At 38.3% G+C, this 26,948-nt stretch overlaps 1 protein-coding gene and 1 pseudogene across 1 annotated transcript; both read right to left on the bottom strand.

Annotated features, from left to right (window-relative positions):
- Positions 1 to 6,627: 6,627 nt before the first annotated feature.
- LOC149169649 (alcohol dehydrogenase class-P-like) lies at positions 6,628 to 8,367 on the bottom strand. Its single transcript, XM_089425281.1, has 6 exons — positions 8,158 to 8,367; positions 7,886 to 7,961; positions 7,714 to 7,775; positions 7,427 to 7,522; positions 7,126 to 7,287; positions 6,628 to 6,747 (listed from the first exon to the last, which is right to left on the bottom strand). The coding sequence occupies exons 1-6, from the start codon at positions 8,350 to 8,352 to the stop codon at positions 6,628 to 6,630; spliced, it is 711 nt and encodes a 236-aa protein (XP_089281407.1). The 5' UTR covers positions 8,353 to 8,367.
- A 2,064-nt stretch (positions 8,368 to 10,431) lies between these two features.
- Positions 10,432 to 11,706, bottom strand: LOC149169648 (O-fucosyltransferase 23 pseudogene; annotated as a pseudogene).
- Positions 11,707 to 26,948: the final 15,242 nt, after the last annotated feature.

Genomic DNA, 26,948 nt, shown 5'->3' with positions numbered 1-26,948 from the left:
CATGGGTGAGTTAATAATAGGTGATTAGGAAATTAGGAAATTGCATGTTTATATGTAATGTACAAGTGGCTTGGACCACAAAGCCTATAAAGACAAGGCTTGAGCTAGAGAGCTCACATTTTTTACTTTTTAATGCTAGATGGTTGTTGTAATACCAAATTTTCTATTGGTGATTGTTGATGAGTTTGGTTTATTGGAGAGTTTCCTTGAGGTAGAGATTTCCTCTCAAGTTTAACAACTTCACTACTCACATTTTTTACTTTTTAATGCTAAATGGTTGTTGTGTTGAAAATAGCAACAAGAAATGTTAAAAATCGCATTGCTATAGATAGCATTTCAAGATATATTCCAATTTTAATTTGTCCTTGAATTAAAATTCAAATTTTGTCTCACCAGTTGTTTGAAAATAATTAATTAATTCATCTTGAGTTAATTAGTTGGTGAAAATCAAACATGAAGTCTTTGTGAAGACATGCAACAATTATCCCTTTGATTGAGGAAGTTATCCCCTAATTAAGGAGATAAGGATGAGTTGTAATTATTTAGCTCATTTAACTGAGTTAATTCCAGTTAAATTAGTTCCAAACAGTTGGAGTGTTATGAAACCAGCTCAAGAAAAGATAGAAAAGATAAATCAACGCCTTAGAATTCAGCCTCTTCAAGGGGGCAACCTCCTTTACATTACATAAATGAACAATTATTGGATGATTCAAATGACAAAACCTCCTTTCTATATATAGGAGTCTAAGAAGTCACAATATAATCCAGCCGACCTAACACTAATAATATAAAGCCACAAAAATAACAATAGAGGGATTCTAAGGGGCACATAAATAACAATATGGGGGTAATAGGGGCACAACAATATAAATAAGGGTATAACTACAATAGTAATGGGGTAATCACTAGTATTATAGGGACCCAACATGCCCCTCTCCTTCAAAAAAGTGTTGTCCTCAACGCTTGAGTAGTTCTGGATACTTTTGCATAAAATTCTCATCCTCCCATGTGGAATCTTCAGGGGATAAGTTTTTCCACTTGATAAGATACTCTGAAATTGATCGATTTCGCAGCTGTTGAGTTCTTGTTTCTGTGACTGCTTCCGGTTCCAATATAATTTTTCCTTCCTCGTCAAGTTCTGGCAATATTGTTTGAATTGGGAGCTTGTCGCCTATAACCTTCTTTAAACATGAAACATGGAAAACTGGGTGCAATCGAGAAGCTGCAGGAAGCTCCAATTTGTATGCCATAGTACCAATCTTTTGCAACACCTTGTACGGACCATAATACTTTGGTGATAATTTATTATCCTTCTTAGCTTGCTTTAGGGACATTTGCTTATATGGTTGTAGCCGTAGGAATACCCAATCACCTACATCAAAACTTCTTTCACTGCGATGTTGATCTGCCTGTTGTTTCATTCTATTTTGTGCCAACACGAGGTTATCCTTTAAGAGTTGGAGGACTTGTTGTTGATGTTCGATGTGATGTTCCACTGCCTGAACCTTAGAATTTTCTCTTAAATATGATGTGATGGATGGTGGTTGATACCCATAAAGTGCCATAAATGGGGTCATTTTTGTTGCTGTATGGAAGGAAGTGTTATACCACCATTCAGCCAGAGGCAACCATTTGACCCATTGTGTCTGTTTATCAGATACAAAGCAACGAAGATATCCTTCCAAACATTTGTTTACTATCTCAGTTTGCCCATCAGATTGAGGATGATAAGATGAGCTATGAGCTAACTGAGTACCAAGACAAGAAAATAATTTTGTCCAAAAATTTCCAGTGAAAATGGGATCTCTGTCACTTACAATAATCTTTGGGTTTCCATGTAGCTTTTGAATTGTTTCCATAAATGCAGTAGAAACTGTACTGGCTTTAAATGGATGTGATAATGCACAAAAGTGTGCATACTTGGTAAGTCTGTCAACTACCACCATGATGACACTCTTTCCCTCAGACTTGGGTAAACCTGTGATAAAATCCATTGAAACCTCCTCCCAACGTTGGCTTGGAATGGATAAAGGTTGTAATAGACCCGGTGTCTTAATTGTTTCAACTTTATTTTGTTGGCAAACCAAACATTCCGCCACAAACTTTTGAATATCTGATTTAAGGCCATCCCAAAAAATTTCCTTCTTAACCCTGTGGTAAGTTTTTAAAAATCCTGAGTGCCCTCCTAAGGGAGAAGTGTGCAATTCCATAAGAATCTTTTGTTTTAGCTGGGAATTCTTACAGAGGTATAAGCGATCTTTGTACCATAACGAATCATTTTGCCAGCTAAATGTATCAGAAGTACTGGAATCTTGTTGTAGCTTTCGAATAAGTGCCCACACTTCTTCGTCATTCTTCCATTCCTCCCTTGCTTCGTTTATCCAATCTGGTTGGATAATAGAAATGGCACACAACAATGCTTCCACATCCTCATCCTTTCTTGAGAGTGCATCTGCCACCACATTTTGCTTCCCTTTTTTGTAGATGATTTCAAAGTCATAACCCAACATCTTTGTGACCCACTTTTGTTGCTCTTCAGAGGATAATCTTTGTTCTAAAAAGTATTTAAGGCTATCATGATCCGTTTTTACCTTGAAGTGTCTTCCCATTAGGTAGGGTCGCCATTTCTTAAGTGCATGGAGTATTGCCAACATTTCCTTCTCATAAATAGCTTTGCTTAAAAACTTTCCCTTGATTGGACGACTTTCAAAAGCAATGGGTCTTTCATCTTGCATTAGAACAGCACCAATTCCATTTCCTGAAGCATCACATTCCACAATAAAGGTTTTTGTGAAGTCCGGTGTAGCTAAGACCGGTGCTTGGCACATTGCCTCTTTAAGATGTTCAAAGGCCTTTGTTGCTTCCGGAGTCCATGAAAATGAATCTTTCTTCAATAATGTTGTTAGAGGTGCTGCTATTCTCCCATAATTCTTAACAAACTTGCGATAATACCCTGTCAACCCAAGAAATCCTCGCAGATGCTTTATGGATGTGGGGATTTTCCATTCCTTAATGGCTTTAATTTTGCTAGGGTCTACCTTAACTCCTTCATGAGATACAATATGACCCAAATATTCCACCTCCTGGACTCCAAAGAAACATTTGGATCTTTTTGCATATAATTGTTTCTCCTCCAATAGTTGTAGCACCCTGTCAACATGTTCAACATGATCCTTCCAAGACTTGCTGTAGATTAGTATATCATCAAAAAATACTAACACAAATTTTCTAAGGAATGGTTTGAAAATTGAATTCATCAAACCTTGAAATGTTGAAGGTGCATTGGTAAGGCCAAAAGGCATGACCAAAAATTCATAATGACCCTCATGAGTTCTAAATGTCATTTTCGGAATGTCTTCAATCTTCATTCTGATTTGATGATATCTCGAACGAAGATCCAACTTGGTGAAGTAAATTGATCCATGCAATTCATCCAGTAATTCATCAATGACAGGAATGGGGAACTTATCTTTAATAGTGAGCTTGTTGAGCTCCCTATAATCCGGACACATGCGCCATGATCCATCCTTCTTGTGCACCAATACTACTGGAGCTGAGAAAGAACTTTGACTCGGTTGAATTATACCAGCCTCTAGCATTTCTGCAACCATACGTTCAATTTCACTTTTTTGGACATAGGGATATCTGTACGGCCTGATGTTTGGAGGAACACTTCCTGGAATCAGATGAATAGCATGATCATGATCACGCATAGGTGGGAGACCTTTGGGAGTCTCAAATACCTTGGAATGATTGTCCAGGACTTTTTGGAGATCTGGAGAAATAGATGATTCCAATGTGGAAACATCTAGCGAACATAATTGTGCAATTACACCTCTTTGCTCCCTTTTTAGAAGCTTTGTCATGCCATTAGAGCTGATTATCTTTCTTAGTTTCCCTGCAATACCCCTTAATTCAACTTCCTTTCCTTCCGTAGAAAATTTGATGAAAAGTTCTTGAAAATTAAAAGCTATTGTACCCAAGGATTGTAGCCATTGGACTCCTAGTACAACATCAGCACCTCCCATTGGAATGGAAAGCATTGGGCTAGTCAATACATATTCTCCCATGGATAGCTTGATATTATGGCACTTTCCAGAGCAATTTATTGTTCCTCCATTTGCAATCATCACTTGACACTCTGGTGCTGGATATAGGAAGCAATTCAATTCTTTTGCTACCCTACAATGAATAAAATTGTGGGTGCTTCCTGAATCAATCAACACTATTACCTTTTTCTTCTTGATTTGTCCTTCTATCTTGATGGTTTGAGGAGTGGTAATTCCCGCCAATGCATTACAAGATATGGTCGGATTTATTTGTTCTTCATCTAGGCTTTGTTCCTGGAGTATATCCTCTTCTTTTGACCTTTCTTGCTCCTTTTCTTCTTCCTCTTCACAATCTATGTAGAATAATTTCTTCTCAGCACACTTATGACCTTTTGTGTATTTGCTATCACAATTGTAACAAAGCCCTTTTGCTCTTTTTTCTTCCAATTGTTGTGGTGTCAACCTTGTAGGTTGTGGAAGACTAGGGGCAACAACACTTCCGTCTTTATAGTTGTGAGTGGTATGCTTCCTAGTTGCCATAATTTTGCTTTCCATTTTTCTTGCTAACCTGAATGCCTTCTCTAATGAATCAGGTTCCCAAAGGCGAACATCATGTTGGATATTATCCTTTAAAGACCCTATGAACACATCAATCCTATGCTCCTCTGGAATATATTTTACCCTTATGTTCAATTTTTGGAACTCCTCAATGTGCTCCATTATTGAACCCTTTTGTTTGAGACTTATCAATTGGCTAAAACTAGCAATTGTCCCAAAAGGTACAAAGAGAGGCCGATAGGATTATTAATTTGGAATTGTAAAATTTAGTAGCAAATATTGCAGAGGGAAATCCCATGATATTACATAATGAAATCCCATCCTATTACAAGTAAAACTGAGAAATTTCATATACCACAATACAAGTAACACTGAAACCAATCTTGTAGAGTGAAATCCCATCATATTACAAAATGAAATATCATTATATAGGATTTATTAGGGTCATTACAGAGAAAATTAGCATAAGTGGAGAGCTGATTCAGAAGGTATGACATGGACTCTGTAGAGTGAATCCCCTAATCTTGTAGAGTGAATCCCCTAATCTTGTAGAGTGAATCCCATCATATTACAGAATGAAATAGAAGTCTAAAGGATTTATCAGAGACATTACAAAGAACGCTATCACAGTGGAGAGCTGCTTCACAAGGCAGGACATGGATTCTGCTTATTCACCACAGAAACTCTTGTTGTTGAAGATGAGAAGCAGCACAAAAGTAAGTCATTCCACAACTACTATAAACTTACAACAATATTAACATCCTGCAAATATTCTCATCTATGAGGAGCTTTGGGGGCCTATAGATTACAAGAGAATAGCATAAATTCTTCACTAAACATGTTAGTAGCGTACTGATCATCTTGGCGGTTGGAGACAGAACTGGTGTTGAAGCTCTCTTTCCTCACAAACCCAACAGGGGCTTTCTTGTCATAATTCTGAGTACAAAATTTGACTGTCATTTTCTGCATCTTTCTATTTATATACATTGTTTGAACTCCTGTACAAAATTTCCCACAGAAGAGAAACAAAAGATATTACAATCATATTGTAAGAGAAATGATCTGGCTACTAACAAATGAAAACCAACATGAAATGATGATTCAAGCACTACAAAGCTAAATCCTAGTTTTCAAAATACATTCTGTATTAACTACATGTGGGCATCAGACTGTCCTTGTACAGTGACTTAAGCTATTTGGCTAGCAAGAAATTAAAAGAATTCAAAACAAAGATGTTATTACTAATCAAGTTTGACACAAGAATAGATATGCATATTAAGGGACACAACCACCTTTAAAGGAAAAGAAACAAATAATACTAAGATCCCCAGATATATATATAACAATAGTGTGGAGTTATTTCAATGAGGCTTGTCAAGGTAATCCCAGCTATTGTGGATCATGAGGCATTACTTTAAGAGACAATTACGAGATCAGTTTCAAAGCAGAGCTGTAGGAGATGGATCAAACAACAGAGCAGAACTTTATGCTTTTTGGTAGATTCTGAAAATAGCAATAGAGAAAGGTTTAAATTGTCTACAGGTGATAAGAGATTCCAAACACATTGCAGAGAGGTCAAATGGAAATTTCAATCAGGAAAATTTGCAGCTGGCCAATCATTGGACGGAATCAGAGAAGCAAGGAAAAATTCCATGTCATTATCTTTTCAGCATGTCTGCAAGGGATAAATATGAAGGATGATATATTGTTCAAGTAAGCACTGAGGATGCAGAACAGATGGATGGAGATGATTGAATACCCCATCTGGACCTTCTCATTCAATCTATTGCTAATCAAGCTATTATAGTAATGACCTTTTGGATGGTTGTTTTGGAAGCAGTGTCAAAACTTAAATATCATACTTACCCTAAAATTATTATAACGTTTACATGCTTTCCGGGACTTTAATTGCATACCATAGTTACACATAAAAGCCATGACATTAATCACATAACAGTTTGAAATAGTTCAGCATGCCTTCATAACATTGGAGATATTCCAACTGTGTTCATATTTGTCACTAATCCTGAATGACTTTAATTACAGTTCTCAGACCCTCTCCTTTAAGCATGTGATCAAATGCCTTGTTGATGTCATCAAAAGAAACCTTGTTTGTAACAAATTTATCCAGTTCAAGCTCCTGCAAATTTAACAATCAAGGAAGGAAAGATTAAAACCGTAATTATAACTCTAATTAGATATGATAAGCATAGATTGCTCCCGTCATGGTACGGACAAAAAAAAAAAACAACTGGGAAACATGACCACACAGTATTATCTACAATTATGGTTTGAATAAGCTGTTACAACTATGTTATGAAGTCTTACCCCATTCAAATACATCTCTACAAGGCCTGGCAAATCAGTACGAGGCTTATAATTTCTAAAGAAGGTTCCTTTCAACGTTTTCTCGCTCAGAAAGTTTACAGGATTCGTTTTAAAGACTGCATCTGAACGAGGGACCCCTGTTAAAACGGCTACACCCCAACCCTGCAAAAACAGAACTCTGATATCTTACCCCATTCAAATACATCTCTACAAGGCCTGGCAAATCAGTACGAGGCTTATAATTTCCAAAGAAGGTTCCTTTCAACGTTTTCTCGCTCAGAAAGTTTACATGATTCGTTTTAAAGACTGCGTCTGAACGAGGGACCCCTGTTAAAACGGCTACACCCCAACCCTGCAAAAACAGAACTCTGATATCAAACATATGCATTGCCTGCATTTTCTTAATTAAATCGAAGCAATCAGTTTAAAGCTACAACTTAGAATTGAAATGATTGATGTATCTTAAACCAAAGGAAACCAAGAGCTAGTACATCATGGCAGCATTCCAAAGCTTGAACCATGGCCTCAATACTCCCTGTGCATTCGACGCTGCAGTCCACCCCTCCATCAGTTTTTTTCGCAATTACCTGTAAACATTTTTTATAAGTGTTTGGAAATTAAGAGTCTACACTGCTTTGAATGGATGGTGAATGAGTGCACTCCATGCGAAAACTTAAAATCTCCCCCACCTAAGCACTAAAGTACCACACTAGTCAAAAGCAACCAATACTCTGATCTGGGAGAGAGTTTGATGATCATTTTGGGCAGCTCTACGTACCTGCTGAATAGGTTTTTCGTACTCTTTAGGGTTTATAAATTCCGTTACTCCAAATTGTTTTGCTGAGAAAGGAAAGATTACAAGAAAGGGTTAAAAAGGCAATTCTACAAGTCAACATATCAACATATGTACACAAATTTTCCAATAATGGAAGTGGGAAATATACAATTACCTCGTTCATATCTCTCATTATTGAAATCGATTCCAATTATTCGAGCAGCTCCTGCAATTCTTGCACCTTCACAAGCCTGCGTAGTTAAACTCGGGTCAGAAGGCTAACATATAATTAAACTCTACCCTCATCATATTGGTCCCAATGAAAATGCAGGTAGGGGAAGTGAACAGAATAGTCCCTAGAAAAAAGGTTTGAGGACTTTAAAACTGCAACATATACTAATATGCATACAGTGGAACATAAAGAGGGCACTTGTTATTAGTACTTACAGCAAGCCCAACAGCCCCCAGGCCAAATACTGCTACTATCGAACCCTTCTTGGGTTTGCCTGCGTTCAAAGTAGCACCCATCCCTGATTCCACAACAGAAAAGAATTTTACACAACAATTCCAGTCAAAGAAACCATTATGAATGATTTTATAATTATTAACAGTACAGCGAGCAAAAGTCCTCGCAATTGACATGCCCACTTTGTAAAACACTATACATTGTCAACGAGGTCAGTTATTTCATTTCTTCAGTCAAACTTAATATATTATCATCTCAAAATTACTTATAAAATCTTCTACAATTCAGGAAAGTAGTTTTTGCATAAATGGCAAGCTGCATCCAGACTTGGAGTCGCTCTGCATTGAGTAAATTCTGTTTTGATAGGAGATCCAAGGGCAATATAGGCCTTGCGGGGCAGGGGGTGTTTAGAGATGAGCATGGTAACATTCCAGGGAGGTTAGACAAGTTTTGGAATAGAATACCTAACAGGTAAGCAGAGATAACTTGTAAAATCTTCTACTATTCAGGAAAGTAGTTTTTGCATTAATGGCACGCTGCATCCAGACTTGGAGTCCCTCTGCATTGAGTAAATTCTGTTTTGATAGGAGATCCAAAGGCAATATAGGCCTTGCGGGGCAGGGGGTGTTTAGAGATGATCATGGTAACATTCCAGGGAGGTTAGACAAGTTTTGGGCACAACACACACACATATATATGAGAGCACTGGATTTATCAGAGGGTTGGTGGATGGGAGATTGCTGAAGAAGCTGTGGTCTCTTTCCCAATTTCCCTGTGATCCCAGTTTCTGTGGGAAAACTCTCAACATCCAATAAAGGTTGACAACTACACTCAAGGGAATCAAGTTTTTCTTAAACTCTCAATGAAATTTTGTTTTTTCCTTCTAGCAAAACCCTTTCATTCAGATGTGCTTTTGCATGTTGCAATCTAGAAAAACTTCTTGTCACTTTCATCGTGCCAAAACATGAAGAGTGTAAGTTTCAGACAATAATCACAGACAATAATCTAAAAAGATTTTGCGAACAATTTTTGTCACGTTTATCAAGCCAAAGCATGAAGACTCTAAGCTTCAGAGAAAATTCCATCTTTCAAATTAAACAACATAACATTACAAAACATGCAAGTCCAGAACATAATTTTTTTTAAACTCACAAAACTAATTTCATTACTAATAATTGGGCGAAAGTTAAAACATTGCTTCCTGGAAGAGGGCACATATAGATATATATTAAAGAAAGGGTTGACACGAAAATAAAACACAAATCTCTGTTCTTAAAGTAGTCTTAAGCATGGAATACAATTCAGATTATTTTTTCTGGCTGACTACCGACCCTAAAGAGAGGGGAATTAGTTTAAAAACGTTTTGCCTGCTGGAAACCACATTGAGCTAGCACAGAATCCAAATACCAATTAACTCATAAAGTCACATTTAACTTCAGATACAAGGCATCGCACTAGATATATGGAAGCTTATGTAACAGAAACTACACATAATGATTTGATCTTAGAGAAAAGCACAACTCAGCAAAACATAGTATGTAATTGTACCTCAGCCAAGGAATTGTGCAGATTGAGCTCCTCCTCAGTCGCTTTTCGTAGCTCACTGATTGATGATTTATCATCGTCATCATCTGCGCAATCCTCTGCCATCTTGTACCTATATGCAACCCATGAAAGCATCCATTTAGACAGACATTTATATTCAATACAAATCTATGGGTTGGTGTATAAAGAAAGAAAAGTCAACAACCAGAGTCGTGTTTCTTGTATTTCTTTACATTCATCAATTTGTGAATATAACTATTAATGGCTGATAACAAGTTCAAAACACAAAGATGTACAGCACATGACATGTGCAACAACACCCTCAGTGAGAATTCCTATGGCTAAATACCAACTGTGTTTGCAATTGTAGCAAATGACAAGCCATTTGATTAAAGACTGCCCTCTTGAATATCTTGCACTGTAGAGGAAACAAAAAAACCCAGCCTGTGTCATCTTCGTCAAGTATATTTGAGGCCCAGGACCTCACACAAACATCTATGTTTAACGCAGAATACTAATGTAAGATTTGGTAATAATAAAAAATGTCAACAATCAGACTTGTGATTCTCTTATTTCTTTATTATATGTTCATCTATTCGAGAAAACAGAGATACAGAGCGTGAGATGTGCAATAAAACCCTAAGAGGGAATGGAGATGGCTAAATACCGGCTGTGTTTGCAATGTACATAAACCACCAAGAACAAACATCTAAACATCTTCAAGAACAAACTTCATTAATTCTGAAATAAATATAGACCCAATTTAACAATAGTATATAACAATTTGTTTTGAACAACACCAATTGGTATTGAGGCACCATTAATCTCCCATTCTCTGTTAAAAAGCTATTAGATCATATTTGAAGAGCATGATCGTGAGGAAGAATCATACAAAATGCACATAAACTGTAGCTTCTGCAAGAGGTATTGACCAGGCAATTTCTTTGTAGCATACAGCTTACAAAATAATGTTACAGAAAATCACCTTGTTGAGATTCAAGCCTGAATCTGCTTAAAATTGAACAATCTGGTTCTAGTCTTTCACTGGCAAGAGACCTCATTAGATCCATAGCTAATAGCAGCAAGGCTCAAATCCGACATGTTGGTTGCCCATCTTTTAGGTCCTCCTGCTGGGCCTTCAATGTTGTAAGCATAAGAAGCCACAGTTGAACCTTCACAATCCTGCGCCCTATCCATTCTCATGGTCCTCTGCAACACTATGAGACTCGAAAATGTAGAAAAGCTATTCCCCTCAAATGTATCAGCCTGCAGGCATACTTCATAATCAATTGCAGATTGAATGAGATAGGGATACTTTGAGTAGATATCCAGCACACCCAGTTTCTTCTTTTCGTAAGGGGCTAAGAAGTCACTCCATCCCTCTAACAGCACCCTGTCCTCTAAAAGATCGTCGGCAACAGCCAGATAAACAACAGAGGGCTTCTCCAGTCCAGGAATGTGAGCAACCCTCTTCATTATTTCCTCCTTACTACTGCAAATTTTCAAGTCCTTGCCATTTCTAGCTCTGGACCTCATCTCAAGCTTCTTGCAATGGATCATCCAGTCTTTCTCAATTCTCATATGAACCGCCACATATTTGGGTTGAAATATGAATGGGCTCATTCTGATTTTATTCTGATCAATTCCAGTTCGAGAGCTTAAGCTCTTTAGCTTGGATACAACTCTGGAGACTTCGGCGGACAAATTATCAACAAGAACGAGGCATTCAAAGACTCTGGCATAATCAAGAACAGGCCAATGGTCGTGCCAAAGAAAAGGGTGTTTACCCTCCAATTTAATAACGGTATGCCGATCGCTTTCAGGGGTATTGCATTGTTCCAGCTGTGCCATATCCCTTTCCACTGTCCACCGCCGCCCACTCCCCTTAGCCACAACGAAAACATCGGAAAAATTACGGGAATTCATGCTGCTTATGCGAACGAAGCCGTTGCAGAGGGAATTGAAACGATGGAGCGAGAAGAGGCGATCGACCAGGTGTCAGCATGAGAATCAAGCCTGAACAAATACTAAGCAAATTGCCCAGTCCGCCAGGTGTCAGCGTGAGAATCAAAAGGACGACGAAAGTCCCTTTCAAAGGAAGGCCTATCGGCCTAAAAAGTGTTGCTTTTTGTATCCTCATAATGTGCTATCAATTCTTCCGTAAAAATTTCCCAAGTGATAAATTGTTTACGAGAACAAAGCCATTGATACCATACAAACTGATTTGGTTCCAAATATACAGTTTCCATACGTACCTTTTGTGCGTTTTGCACATTATTGAGATCGAAGAATTGCTCCATCTGTAATAGCCATGTGGCGGTATCCTTGCCATCAAACTTCCTCATATCGATTTTTGGAATATGGTGATTCTTCGATCCAACATTAGCGTCTATGGAATCATGATTAACATTTCTTTTGTTCTCATCATGAGTTTCCTTTACTACCTTTTCACCATTAGTAAGTATTTCTTGTAGAAAATTTGTCAAATCTATCTTCAAATCTGCCATGCCTGTCTTCAAATTTGTGTTCAAATCTATCTTCAAATTGTCCATCTTAGCTTCCATGCCATTCATCTTAGCTTCCATGCCATTTATCTTAGCTTCTGTTAACTTTTGTGAGCGTGACATTTGTTGCACTTGTTCTTGTAATTTTGATATATCATGTAGCATTTCTTCCTCTTCTTCATGAGTCATGCTAGAGCTTTCAGGTTCCTTACTAGGTGTTTGCATTTTCTTTCCTCAGGGCATCAGTTACCGATAATAATGCTCTACTATGCCCTTTGAATTCCTTCAAAATAAATTTTCAAACCAAGCTTAAGCAAAAATTTAAAAAAATCTACACACCTTTTTTCACTTTGTAGGAGCTCGATATTGCCTCTGATGTATCTCTGTACTTTCCAATCATCTAGTTCTAGATTTGTGACCTGTAGTAGCTCTCTGTGTCCTCTTTCCAATGCCACCAGTCTGATCCAAATTGGATTCTCCAAGAAAGAGTTATGCACAATCTCCCAAGATGACATGATTATAGACCTTTCCAGAAGAGCGAACTTGTATAAAGTGCCACGTGTACAATTTTCGATCTTTGGTTCTGGAAAATATATACAAGAAACTACAGTCTGTCCTCTTTCTGTACCTTCTTACGAAATTTCAATCTAATTCCCAGAGAGAAAGTTATGATGATTTTCCCCAGGTCACCTGTTTTGAATGTAATTCAGGAGTCTGCAAAAAGACCAACTTCCTCAGATCATATCTCCGCAAATATCGCGAGAAAAGCTATGAAATTCAGACCCAAGGTTCAACGTGATTTCTTCTCAAATGGGTTTTTTTTGCGACTTCTAAAATGTCATAAAAAAAAAAAAAAAAAAAAGAGTTGTAGCGAAAATTCCACGATGACCTATTTGGAGCAGTGAAACCCTAGAATCCAAAGCTCTGATACCAAATGTTATGAAACTAGCTCAAGAAAAGATAGAAAAGATAGATCAACGCCTTAGAATTCAGCCTCTTCGAGGGGGCAAACCTCCTTTACATTACATAAATGAACAATTCTTGAATGATTCAAATGACAAAACCTCCTTTCTATATATAAGAGTCTAAGGAGTCACAATATAATCCAGCCGACCTAACACTAATAATATAAAGCCACAAAAATAACAATAGAGGGATTCTAAGGGGCACAGAAATAACAATATGGGGGTAATAGGGGCACAACAATATAAATAAGGGTATAACTACAATAGTAATGGGGTAATCACTAGTATTACAAGGACCCAACATGGAGGAACTAATTGTGAGTTCAGTCAGTTAATGCATGCATGAATGCAATTAGTGTTCTCCAAATAACTGAATATTCTCTTATAAATAACCAATGCATGTCAGTTCAGACAAAGATCCAGTTGAGATTAAAAGCAGGGATAGTTTACTATCAGTTGCTAGAATATTCCCATGTGAATATCTCTTGCATGTAGAAGGAATTCATTCCTTGATGATTGCGTAGTTACTACATAGGTAAGAGCAGTCTGTGAGGTGAGAATCACACAGGTTACAGCTGGAGGACCCAGGGAAAACTGCGGAAGGAAGTAGGAGGCTTGGAGGACATAGGAGAAGGCATATGTGTTGTCTATTCTGTCTATGAGCAGCAGTGAGGGATTGTACTAAGAGCTGGATAGCTTGAGAGCTAAAGCTTTGTGTAATCCTGAGATATTTCCACTTGTATGATAATACATATAGCGGGGTTTTTAGCTGAGGCTTTCTCCAGAGTATTCTTTTGTGTTTCATGTGTGATTGAATCTTCCTCTCTGTTATATGTGTTATGTTTGATCTTGTTCAAAGTCGATTAATCTTCCGCAAGTTTGATTGTAGAAGTAGATTAAGTATTTTGCTTTAGTACATTGCATAATCAGTTTAATCTACAGTGAGAATTTATACATGGTAGGTGATCAAAGCAAAGAACAATATATAAAGAAGGGAGAAGTTCGAAGTTTGAAGTTCTTGATTGTAGGTACAAAATCAATTAAGCTTCCTCAAGTTTGATTATAAAAGTAGATTAAGTATTTTGCTTTAGTACATTGCATAATCAGTTTAATCTACAGTGAGAATTTCTACATGGTATCAGAGCTGGTGAGACTAAATTTGAATTTTAATTCTCAATTTTAATTCAAGGACAAATTAAAATTTGATTATATCTTGAAATGATATATATACCAATGTTATTTTTAGCATTTCTATTTTTAGCATTCTTGTTGCTATTCCAACACTCCCTTTCAACAACAAAGGGATTATCTGCCACCCCGATCCTATCTCTATGGAACTTGAATTTACACTTTGACAATGCCTTAGTCAAAATGTCAGCATCTTGCTCCTCGGTCGAAATATACTGCAACAACATGATCCTCCTCGCCACACAGTCTTTGACATAATGATACCGAATGTCAATATGCTTGAACCTGTCATGAAATACTAGATTCTCAAAGAGTTTGATACAACTCTAATTATCACAATAGATCATAGTTGGATCCATCCTCTGATCAAACAAACCAACTAGAATTTTCCACATCCAAATGGCCTCACATGTTGCCTGACTTGCAGCCATGTATTCAGCCTCTGTTGAGCTAAGTGCAATTGACCTCTGTTTCCTGTTGTACCAAGAAACTGCAGCTGAACCAAGGTTGAAAATTCCTCCTGATGTGCTCTTTTGATCTGATGGACTCCCTGCCCAATCTACATCTGTGAAGCCCTGAAGCTTCACTCCCTCTGTCTGTTTGTACCATAATCCATAATGAGATGTGCCTCTGAGGTATCTCAAAACATGCTTCACTGCCTTCCAAAACATCTTGGTAGGTTGAACCATAGCTTGACTCAGCTAGTTCACCGCAAAGCACAAGTCTGGTCATGTGTTCACTAAATACATCAATGAACCCACAAGCTATTGATACACAGTAGCCTCTACTACCTCACCTGAAGTAGCATCTTCCTTCCTCTAGTTACATGCCAGAGGAGTCTGCATGGGCTTGCACTTCTCCATGTGGAATCTCCTGAGTGTCTCTTTGGCATACTTTCCTTGAGACACAAACACTTCCCCATCCTTCTGCCACACTTCCATGCCTAGAAAGTAGTGCATGAGACCCATGTCTTTCATCTCGAACTCTCTTGCAAGGTCTGCCTTGCAAGACATGATCAACTGATCATCACCTGTCAATATCAGATCATCAACATAAAGAACAATGATCAATTGCTTACCTTCCACCATGATGTGGTACAAGTTCGCATCCGCTTCACTCTTTGTGAAGCCCAACCCGGTGAAGTAGTTGTCGATCCTCGTGTACCAAGAACGAGGTGCTTACTTCAACCCGTACAAAGCTCTCTTGAGTTGGCACACATGTGACTCACGATCAAAGGTCTCAAATCCTTTCGGCTACTCTATGTACACCTCTTCCTGCATCCATGTTGCTGCTGGTCCTTTCTCCCAACACTGCATTCCCGTTGCACCTCCTCTCATCACATTGCATCGTGCTGCCCACTGCTGCACTACAACTCAGTTACTGAGAAGTAAGTAACTAATCTAGCAATTGACCTCCCTGTTGGGCTAGAAACACCCTCTGATGCTGAAGCTCCCTTTGCCGCTCCATCCGCGTCTGTCTCTACCCACTCAGGCAGTCCTACTACTCCTCGTCGAGGCTCCCATAGTAAGGTCTAATCAAATAGGTTGGGTACCTCAAGGATCCTGCCCCTATTTCAGCCTTCTTGGGACTATCACTTCACATTGCCCCACCTCCCACCTAGAGGCATGGTTGCATGTGATCCCTCTGCTGACTTCTCCAATTATGGCTCCTCCACAATTGTCTGAGACTTCTTATGGTGTTGCATGTTGAGAGGTAATGTACTCTCCCTCTCAACCACCAAGTCTCTAACATTGGCCTTGCTCCTCAAGGCTCTGCATGCATCTTGAACCTCGAGAGCATACAGGTTCTGTACCCGTGAACCGATCTGTTTCACCTGTCCCATGGTGATGTGTCTAAGGAAAATCGTTCCCTTACTGAAGACAACATCGTAGCCTTTGTCCTCCAACATCGCGATCGATACCAAGTTTTTCTTCAGTCCAGGCACATACTTTACATCAATCAGGGTGAGAGAAGCTCCATGCTCCCTATGAAACACAATCGTACCTTCACCTGAAACACGGTACTTTCCATCATTGCCCATCTCTATGCGCATCTAGAGGTCCTTCTCCTCCAAGGTACTGAATAAACTCTTATCGCTGGTCATGTGGAATGAGGCTCCACTGTCCAGAAACCAACCACAACCCATCATCGATGAAACCATGCATGTGATGAGGGTAAAATCCAATTCGAACTGAGAGGCCAATGCCTCACCTTCAGATCCTTCCGAGGATGCCTTCTTCGATTTCTTCAATGGACAATTAGTTGCATAATGGCCCACCTCATGACAATTAAATCATCTCACTTTAGATTTGTCAATCTTCTTCCCATAATGGGAAGAACTCGATTTGGAATGGGAAGCCTCCCCTTTCCCTTTCCACACCTTACTTGCTAAGGCTAGATTTTCTTCATCATCATTCTTAGATGAAGAACCATCTCTGGTGCTTCTCCTGATCTCCTCCTGCATCAGATCCGACCACAGTCGTTCCCAATCTGGCAGTTTCTCTCTTCCATTCACTGAGTCCTAGTAGCTATGCCAGCTCTTAAGAAGACCAAGGAGAGAAAGACTCACCATGTTATCATCAGTTTTCAGGATTCCTACACTTCCAAGCTCATCGTTGTAGGTGGTGAGCTTGTTCAGATATGTAGAGATCGTGTCGCCCTTTTCACACTTGATTTTCCGAAGCTTGTCCTTCAGTGCCAGCTTCCTCTGGTCACTATTGTTCTGATATAGGTCCTTCAATGTCTTCCACATTGAAAACAGAGTCTCCTTCCCATGGAGACTCGAGATAATATGGTCTCGAACTCCCTCCAGAATAATCCTCCTCGCTCTCACCACACATTTCTTCCATTTTGCCAATTTTTGGGCATTAGCTTCTGCTGGCTTGGGGACTTCTTGATCAATCAAGTCCTTCAAACCATTGTCTTCTAATATCACTTCCATGCGATCCTTCCATGCTATGTAATTCGAGCTACCATCTAGGGCATACTCGAGTCTCAAGCCATTGAACGCCATTTGTGAACTTTGAGATGTTATAAGAAATCGATTTTGTACCTAAAATCAAAAACTTCAAACTTTGAACTTCTCCCTTCTTTGTACATTGTTCTCCGCTTTGATCACCTTTGCTCTGATACCATGTAGAAATTCTCACTGTAGATTAAACTGATTATGCAATGAACTAAAGCAAAATACTTAATCTACTTCAACAATCAAACTTGTAGAAGCTTAATCAATTTTGAGCAAGATAAAACAGAACACATATAATAGAGAAGAAGATTCAATCACACATGAAACACAGAAGAATACTCTAGGGAAAGCCTCAGCTAAAAACCCCGCTATCTGTATTATCATACAAGTGGAAATATCTCAGGATTACACAAAGCTTTAGCTCTCAAGCTATCCATCTCTCAGTACAATCCCTCACTGCTGCTCATAGACAGAATAGACAACACATATGCCTTCTCCTCTGTCCTCCAAGCCTCCTATTTCCTTGCGCAGTTTCTCTTGGGTCCTCCAGCTACCACCTGTGTGATTCTCACCTCACACACTACTCTGACCTTTGTAGTAATTGCGCAATCCTCAAGGAATGAATTCCTTTTGCATGCAAGAGATATTCTCATAGGAATATTCTAGCAACTGATAGTACACTGTCCCTGCCTTTAATCTCAACTGGGTCTTTGTCTGAACTGACATGCATGAGTTATTTATGAGAGAATATTCAGTTATCTGGAGAACACTAGTTGAATGCATGCATGCATTAACTGACTAAACTCACAATTAGTTCCACAAACTATTTGGAACTAATTTAGCTGGACTTAACTCAATTAACTGAGGTAACTAATTACAGCTCAAATACAACTCATCCTTATCTCCTTAATTAAGGGATAACTTCCTCAATCAAAGGGATAACTGTTGCATGTCTTCACAAAGACTTCATGTTTGATTTTCACCAACTAATTAACTCAAGATGAATTAATTAATTATTTTTCAAACAACTGGTGAGACTAAATTCGAATTTTAATTCAAGGACAAATTAAAATTGGAATATATCCTGAAATGTTATCTATAGCAATGTTATTTTTAGCATTTCTTGTTGGTATTTTCAACACTCCCTCTCAACAAGAAATGGATTATCTGCCACCCTAATCCTGTCTCTATGGCACTCGAATTTACACTTTGACAATGCCTTAGTCAAAATTTCAGCATCTTGCTCCTCTGTCTCAAATCCTTCCAGCTGATCTGATACCAATAGTGTACTATCAATTGCTAGAATATTCCCATGTGAATATCTCTTGCATGCAGAAGGAATTCATTCCTTGAGGATTGCGTAGTTACTACAGAGGTTAGAGCAGTGTGTGAGGTGAGAATCTCATAGGTTACAGCTGGAGAACCTAGGGAAAACTGCACAAGTAAATAGGAGGTTTGGAGGACAAAGGAGAAGGCATATGTGTTGTCTATTTTGTCTATGAGTAGCAGTGAGAGATTGTACTGAGAGCTGGATAGCTTGAGAGCTAAAGATTTGTGTAATCCTGAGATATTTCCACTTGTATGATAATACAGATAGCGGGGTTTTTAGCTAAGTCTTTTCCCAGAGTATTCTTCTGTGTTTCATGTGTGATTGAATCTTCTTCTCTGTTATATGTGTTCTGTTTGATCTTGCTCAAAATCAATTAAGCTTCCGCAAGTTTGATTGTAGAAGTAGATTAAGTATTTTGATTTAGTACATTGCATAATCAGTTTAATCTACAGTGAGAATTTCGACATGTTATCAGAGCAAAGGTGATCAAAGTGGAGAACAGTATACAAAGAAGGGATAAGTTTGAAGTTTGAAGTTCTTGATTTTAGGTACAAAATCGATTTCTTATCACATCTCAAATTTCACCAATGGCGTTCAATGGCTTGAGACTCGAGTATGCTCTGGATGGCAACTCGAATTACATAGCATGGAATGATCGCATGGAAGCAGTATTAGAGGGCAATGGTTTGAAGGACTTCATTGATCAAGAAGTCCCCAAGCCAGCAGCAGCTAATGCCCAAGAATTGGCGGAATGGAAAAAATATGTGGCGAGAGCAAGGAGGATTCTTCTGGAGGAAGTTAGAGACCATATTGTCTCGAGTCTCCATGGGAAGGAGACTCCGTTTTCAATGTGGAAGACATTGAAGGACCTATATCAGAAAAACAACGACTAGAGGAAGATGGCGCTAAAGGACAAGCTTCAGAAAATCAAGTGTGAAAAGGGCGAAATGATCTCTACATATCTGAACAAGCTCACCACCTGCAGAGGTAAGCTTGGAAGTGTAGGAATCACGACAGCTGATGATGATATGGTGAGTTTTTCTCTCCTCGGTCTTCCTAAGACTTGGCATAACTACCAGGACTCAGTGAATGGAAGAGAGAAACTGCCAGATTGGGAATGACTGTGGTCAGATCTGATGCAGGAAGAGATCAAGAGGAGCACCAGAGATGGTTCTTCATCTAAGCATGATGATGAAGAAAATCTAGCCTTAGAAAGTAAGGCGTGGAAGGGGAAAGGGAAGGCTTCCCATTCCAAATCGATTTCTTCCCATGGTGGGAAGAAGATTGACAAATCTAAAGTGAGATGTTTTAATTGTCATGAGGTGGGCCATTATGCTACTAATTGTCCATTGAAGAAATCCAAAAAGGGATCCTCGAAAGGATCAGATGGTGAGGCACTGGCCTCATAGTTCGAATTCGATTTTACCCTCATCGCATGCATGGTTTCATCAATGGTGGGTTGTGTTTGGTACTTGGACAGTGGAGCTTCATTCCACATGACCGGCGAAAAGAGTTTATTCAGTACCTTGGAAGAGAAATACCTCCAGATGCGCATCGATATGGGTGATGATGGAAAGTACTGTGTTTCAGGTGAAGGTACGGTTGTGTTTCAGAGGGAGCATGGAGTTCCTCTCACCCTGACTGATGTAAAGTATGTGCCTGGACTGAAGAAAAACTTGGTATCAGTCACGATGTTGGAAGACAAAGGCTATGATGTAGTCTTCAGTAAAGGAAAGGCGTTCCTGAGACACATAGCCATGGGTCAGACCAAGAGGATTGGGATTCGAGTGAAGAATCTCTACAAGCTGGAGGTAGATGACTATGCTACATTGAGTTCCAAAGCAGAATTGGTGCAAAGCCAAGATATTGGTGAGTTATGGCATAGAAGGTTGGGCCACTTGCATCATGGGGCCTTGAAGATAATGCAACAGATTTTTATCGGACTTACCAAAGGTAAACTTGAGCAAGTAAACACATGCAAAGGTTGTACCTTGGGTAAGTATGCAAAATCTTCCTTTCATGATCGAGACAGTTCCGCTAAAGCAATCTTGGAGCAAGTTCATACAGATGTGTGTGGACCATTCTTAACAGCCTCCACCGCTAAACAAAGGTATTATGTGATTTTTATTGATGATTTTTCTCGTAAATGCTGGATCTATTTCATGCAAAAGAAGGATCAAACCTTCTCAAGGTTTTGTGAGTTCAAAGCCTTGGTTGAGAAAGAATCATGAAAGAAGATCAGGGCCTTGCGAAGCGACAATGGTGGAGAGTATGTCTCTCAAGAGTTTAAGGACTTCTGTGCTGCAGAAGGAATTAAACGGGAGTTGACGGCACCTCATAACCCACAGCAGAATGGGGTGGCCGAGAGGAAGAATAGAATGATTGTGGGAGTAGCTCGGGCGATGCTGCATGACCAAGGCCTGCCACTTCATTTTTGGGCTGAGGCATGCAACACAGTGGTTTACTTGCATAATAGAAGCCCGCATCGCATACTTGGGATGAAGACACCAAAGGAAGCTTTCTCTAGGAAGAGACCAGATGTCGGTCACTTCAGGATCTTTGGCTCATTGGTTTATTTCCATGTGACCCCCGAAAGAAGCTAGAGTTGACAGTATAGTTGGGGATACTTGTGGGGTACACTGATACTCCACACAACTATCGGGTGTATTTTCCTACTAGTCAAAGGACAGTGGTTCATAGAGATCTTAAGTTCAATGAGTTGAAGGCCATGTGAGTTTCCCTTGAGAGGGAGCTCAAGTTGCAGGTAGAGGAGGAACTTTTGGTTCCTAAGGAGGAGGAGCCTCAGACTGATGCGGAGCAGCCGCATGCAGAGGTTCCAGGAGTGGAGACATCCACTCATGCAGAGTCTTCCAGAGAGGGGCGGAAATGCACAAGGGAGGCTGACAGATTGTTGATGGATGCGAGAGAGAATGTGGGAGAGCCATCTTCTCACCACAGACAAAGGAGGTCACCTAGCGGTATACTGGTTACATGGCCCTTGTTGGGGAATGTGTTGAGACTGAACCATCTTCCTTTGAGGAAGCAGTGCAACAGCCAATTTGGGTTGATGCTATGGTGGAGGAGTATGACTCCATAGTTCGGAACAATGTTTGGGATGTTGTTCCAAGACCGGAGAACAAGTCAGTTGTGAGTTCCCGTTGGCTTTACAAGGTAAAGCATGCTGCTAATGGTAGTGTGGAGAAACATAAGGCAAGGTTTTTTGCCCGTGGTTTCTCACAAGTTAAGGGGATCGACTATGATGAGACTTTTGCTCTTGTAGCAAGGTACTTATCTATCAGATCGATGTTGGCACTATTAACACAAATGGGTTGGAAGATCCATCATATGAATGTGAAGACTGCATTCCCCAATGGCAAGACTGAGGAAGAGGTGTACATAGAGCAGACAGAAGGATTTGAGACCTTCAATCGTGAGTCGCATGTGTGCCGAATCAAGAGAGCTTTGTACGGGCTTAAGCAAGCACCTCGTGCTTGGTACACCGGGATCCACAACTACTTCACCGGGTTGGGTTTCGCAAAGAGTGAAGCGGATGTGAACTTGTACCACATCATGGTGGAAGGTAAGCAATTGATCATTGTTCTTTATGTTGATGATCTGATATTGATAGGTGATGATTAGTTGATCATGTCTTGCAAGGAGGACCTTGCAAGAGAGTTCGAGATGAAAGACATGCGTCTCATGCACTACTTTCTAGGCATGGAAGTGTGGCAGAAGGATGGGGAAGTGTTTGTGTCTCAAGGCAAGTATGAAAATGAGATTCTAAGGAGATTCCACATGGAGAAGTGCAAGCCCATGTAAACTCCTCTTGGCAGGTAACTGTAGGAAGGAGGATGCTACTTCAGGAGAAGTAGTAGAAGCTACTGTGTATCGGCAACTTGTCAGTTCACTGATGTACTTAGTGAACACACGACCATATTTGTGCTATGCGGTGAACAAACTGAGTCAAGCTATGGTTTAGCCTACCAAGCTATTTTGGAAGGAAGCGAAGCATGTTTTGAGATACCTCAGAGGCACATCTCAGTTTGGATTATGGTACAGACGGACAGAGTGAGTGAAACTACAAGGATTCACAAATGCAGATTGGGCAGGGATTCCATCAGATCATAAGAGCACATCAGGAGGAAACAAAGGTTAGTTGCACTTAGCTCAACAAAGGCTGAATACATGGCTGCAAGTCAGGCAGCATGTGAGGCCATTTGCATGCGGAAAATTCTAGTTGGTTTATTTGATTAGAGGATGGATCCAACTGTGATTCTATTGTGATAATAAGAGTTGTATCAAACTCTCTGAGAATCCAGTAGTTCATGACAGGTCCAAGCATATCGACATTCGGTATCATCATCTCAGAGACTGTGTGGCAAGGAGGATCATGTTGTTGCAGTATATTTCTACTGAGGAGCAAGATGCTGACATTTTCATTAAGGCATTGTCAAAGTGTAAATTCAAGTTCCATAGAAACATGATCGGGGTGACAGATAATCCCTTTTTTGTTGAGAGGGAGTGTTGAAAATAGCAACAAGAAATGCTAAAAATAGCATTGCTATAGATAGCATTTCAGGATATATTCCAATTTTAATTTGTCCTTGAATTAAAATTGAGAATTAAAATTCGAATTTAGTCTCACCAGCTGTTTGAAAAATAATTAATTAATTCATCTTGAGTTAATTAGTTGGCAAAAATCAAACATGAAGTCTTTGTGAAGACATGCAACAATTATCCCTTTAATTGAGGTAGTTATCCCTTAATTAAAGAGATAAAGATGAGTTGTATTTGAGTTGTAATCAGTTAGCTCAGTTAACTGAATTAAGTCCAGTTAAATTAGTTCCAAACAGTTGGAGGAACTAATTGTGAGTTCAGTCAGTTAATGCATGCATGCATGCAACTAGTGTTCTCCAGATAACAGAATATTCTCTCATAAATAACCAATGCATGTCAGTTCAGACAAAGACCCTGTTGAGATTAAAGGCAAGGACAGTGTACTATCAGTAGCTAGAATATTCCCATGTGAATATCTCTTGCATGCAAAAGGAATTCATTCCTTGAGGATTGCACAGTTACTACAGAGGTCAAAGCAGTGTGTGAGGTGAGAATCACACAGGTTACAGCTGGAGGACCCAGGGAAAACTGCACAAGGAAATAGGAGGCTTGGAGAACAGAGGAGAAGGAATATGTGTTGTCTATTCTATCTATGAGCAGCAGTGATGGATTGTACTGAGAGCTGGATAGCTTGAGAGCTAAAACTTTGTGTAATCCTAAGATATTTCCACTTGTATGATAATACAGATAGCGGGGTTTTTAGCTGAGGCTTTTCCCAAAGTATTCTTCTGTGTTTCATGTGTGATTGAATCTTCTTCTCTATTATATGTGTTCTGCTTGATCTTGCTCAAAATCGATTAAGCTTCCGCAAGTTTGATTGTAGAAGTAGATTAAGTATTTTCTTTAGTACATTGCATAATCAGTTTAACCTACAGTGAGAATTTCTACATGTTGTAATACCAAATTTTCTATTGGTGATTGTTGATGAGTTTGGTTTATTGGATAGTTTCCTTGAGGTAGAGATTTCCTCTCAAGTTTAACAACTTCACTTTCTTTTCATTTGCTAGTTGGTACCTTTCATATGACTCCATTATAGCTTGAGGTCCTTTCAGAAAGAAGAGTGCCCATTAGAGTTAGTAGGGTTGTTAAACCATGAACTATCAAATGATTGACAAGTTCAACACAAGGCCTAATTTGTGCTCATAACACAAGCATTGATAAGTAAGGGAAAAGTTAGTAATTCTTACAAAATTTACATTTAGTAAAAATTATTGTTTGTCAATGAATTTATAAATTGTGAATCATCATAGTGTCGCTAATCATTTCATCCTTGTGAATATATACTTACATAAATTTTATTGATGTCATTATGCCAATAAGCATGTCTATTTTGGAATAGGGCTTCCACATTTTTAATTTAATTATCAGTAATTACTGACTGGATGGTAGGGATTTAACCTCCATAGAATATTAGAAGCTATTGTTAGTAATATTCACAAATCAAAGGTTGACATTGATTTCTAAACTAGTTATACGTCTTTTTAATTAAATTGATCAATTAAGAAAATTGTGTTGTGAACAAGTGTCATATGAAATGAGTTATGATTTTATGGGCATGTGCTATTGATAAGCCATGGTAAAAGTATCCACGGTTAAGAATCTTGTAACATGCTTTTTAAATGTATATGTTAAAGCGTATATCTTTTTTTTATAAATAATAATAATAATGTTATAATTTAGTTAATTTTAATTGTATTTTTTTAAAACTTGACACATATCATGTAGTAAGTGGTTTGATGCTTATCATGGATTGATTTCTAAGGGTGTTTACCATTCATTTAATTTATATGATTGTGATAGTATTTAAATCATCTTTTACTAAAAATATATATAAATATATTTATAGTATAATGGGGTCTAATCAAGAACATGGATTTTCTTCTAAGAGATCACATGTTCAATTTATGTATGTTTAGTCTAATCATGAAGAACATGGATTTTCTCCTAAAATTACATGTACAATTTACTTATGCATTGTTGTTTATATTTCCTTGGCCTTAATGGTAAACCATATAAGTGAATCCTCAAAGCACAAAAATAGTCAACAATATACTCATTAGATTTCTAAGTTATTTATATTTCCTAAATAGAAATGAGTCTTGAGGACACAAAACTAGTCAACAATATACTCATTAGATTTCTACCAATAAATCCTAAAATACTCAACAACAATGCTAATCAACAAAATAGTCATTATAAACTCAATTATCAAAAATATTCATTTGTATAAGTACATTATTAATTTAGTGCTTTAATTTAATTGCTTGGAAAATTAACATAATCCATCATATTTCATTTCATTTAACTGAAGTTGCAAAAAACACTATTAAGGTAATAATATATAGAGGCCAATATCTCTTGGAGAGCCAATATTCTTATTGCTCAGATAAGGACTAATTCTCATCAACTCCTTTGTAAAAGAGGGCGGTGGAAAAGGCCAAAAGAAGTGGGAGGAAAGAGTATGCATTTTTTTTTTCTTTTGGAAAAGTGGAAACAGAAAAGCATTTCATTTTAGAATGTGATGCCTTCAAAGACAACAGGGAAAGTTATGCAGATACGCTGACAACTAGCTTTTGGCATAATCTATTTAGCCAGGGGTTTGTCGAGAAGAATAATTAATTGTAAGTTCAAAACAAAATCTTATTTCTAATCCACTCATAGTTGTTCCCAAAAAAATAACTATAGTAAAATCGTGAACTATTTGAGAAACAGGAAGACCCGTGATCGATTATGAAGCAGACTTTTGATATGTCAAAGACATCTACCGGCCGAAGAATCTATTAATCACACTTAGGGATTCGATATTTGTCTCCATATTTCATGCATCTCTGTCAACTCAACTAAAATCCTAAGTTGGCAGACATCAAGATATCCTGTGTACACTTGGCCTCAATATGTGTATATGTGTATAGTTGGGCATGTAATTTAATTAGTTGTGTTTACCAGAACTGAAAGTGTCACTTCAAAGTCTAATATCAATCAGAATTCAAGTTGTGTTTTGGAATTTGACCACACTTCTCTCCACAACTGAACTCACATTTCGTATCGACATTGAATTCTTCTTGCACATCTAATTTATAAATTGAATAAGATAGCTCTAATCTTTAAGGTATCGGGAGTAATAATTTTATTATTTCATCCATTGATAGTTAGTGATATTTTGGCATGGATCGATCTATAATTTTACATAAGTTATTCACTGCAATATATAATACTAAGGAATATTTATCCAACACTGTAAGTGCTCCCTTTAACTGACCCTATACTTATTATAATTGAATTCCAGTTATGGTTTAACACATGCCATACACATACACTATATCAGCACATGGGATTTCCATTAGACAGTTTCAAATCTATTATTTGCAACCATTACAAATTACATGTTAATTGAATTTCCAGTTATTGTTTAACACATGCCATACACATACACTATAGCAGCACATGGGATTTCCATTAGACAATTTGAAATCTATTATTTGCAACAATTACAAATTACATGTTGAATGTTAGCATATAAATTTCTATTAAAATTTAAAATTTATGGATATATATAGCTTGAGTTCGTCTAATGATTAAAACTATACACTAATATTTAAATACAATGTGAGATATAATTGTATATCTATCCATATATATAACTCTACAACTACAACAT

This window comes from Pinus tabuliformis, chromosome 4_2 (genome assembly GCF_031772625.1).
Source record: "Pinus tabuliformis cultivar Carrire ecotype Pingquan chromosome 4_2, CPIR1, whole genome shotgun sequence".
Classification (NCBI taxonomy): Eukaryota; Viridiplantae; Streptophyta; class Pinopsida; order Pinales; family Pinaceae; genus Pinus; species Pinus tabuliformis.
This window is presented reverse-complemented; position numbering and strand designations above follow the sequence as displayed.

Coding starts and splice junctions, on each gene's coding strand:
- LOC149169649 (XM_089425281.1), bottom strand. CDS start 8,352: ATGTCAATTGCGAGGACTTTTGCTCGCTGTACTGTTAATAATTATAAA. Junction 7,962..8,157: donor TGGGGGCTGTTGGGCTTGCT/GTAAGTACTAAT, acceptor TTAACTACGCAG/GCTTGTGAAGGTGCAAGAAT. Junction 7,776..7,885: donor TAATGAGAGATATGAACGAG/GTAATTGTATAT, acceptor TTCCTTTCTCAG/CAAAACAATTTGGAGTAACG.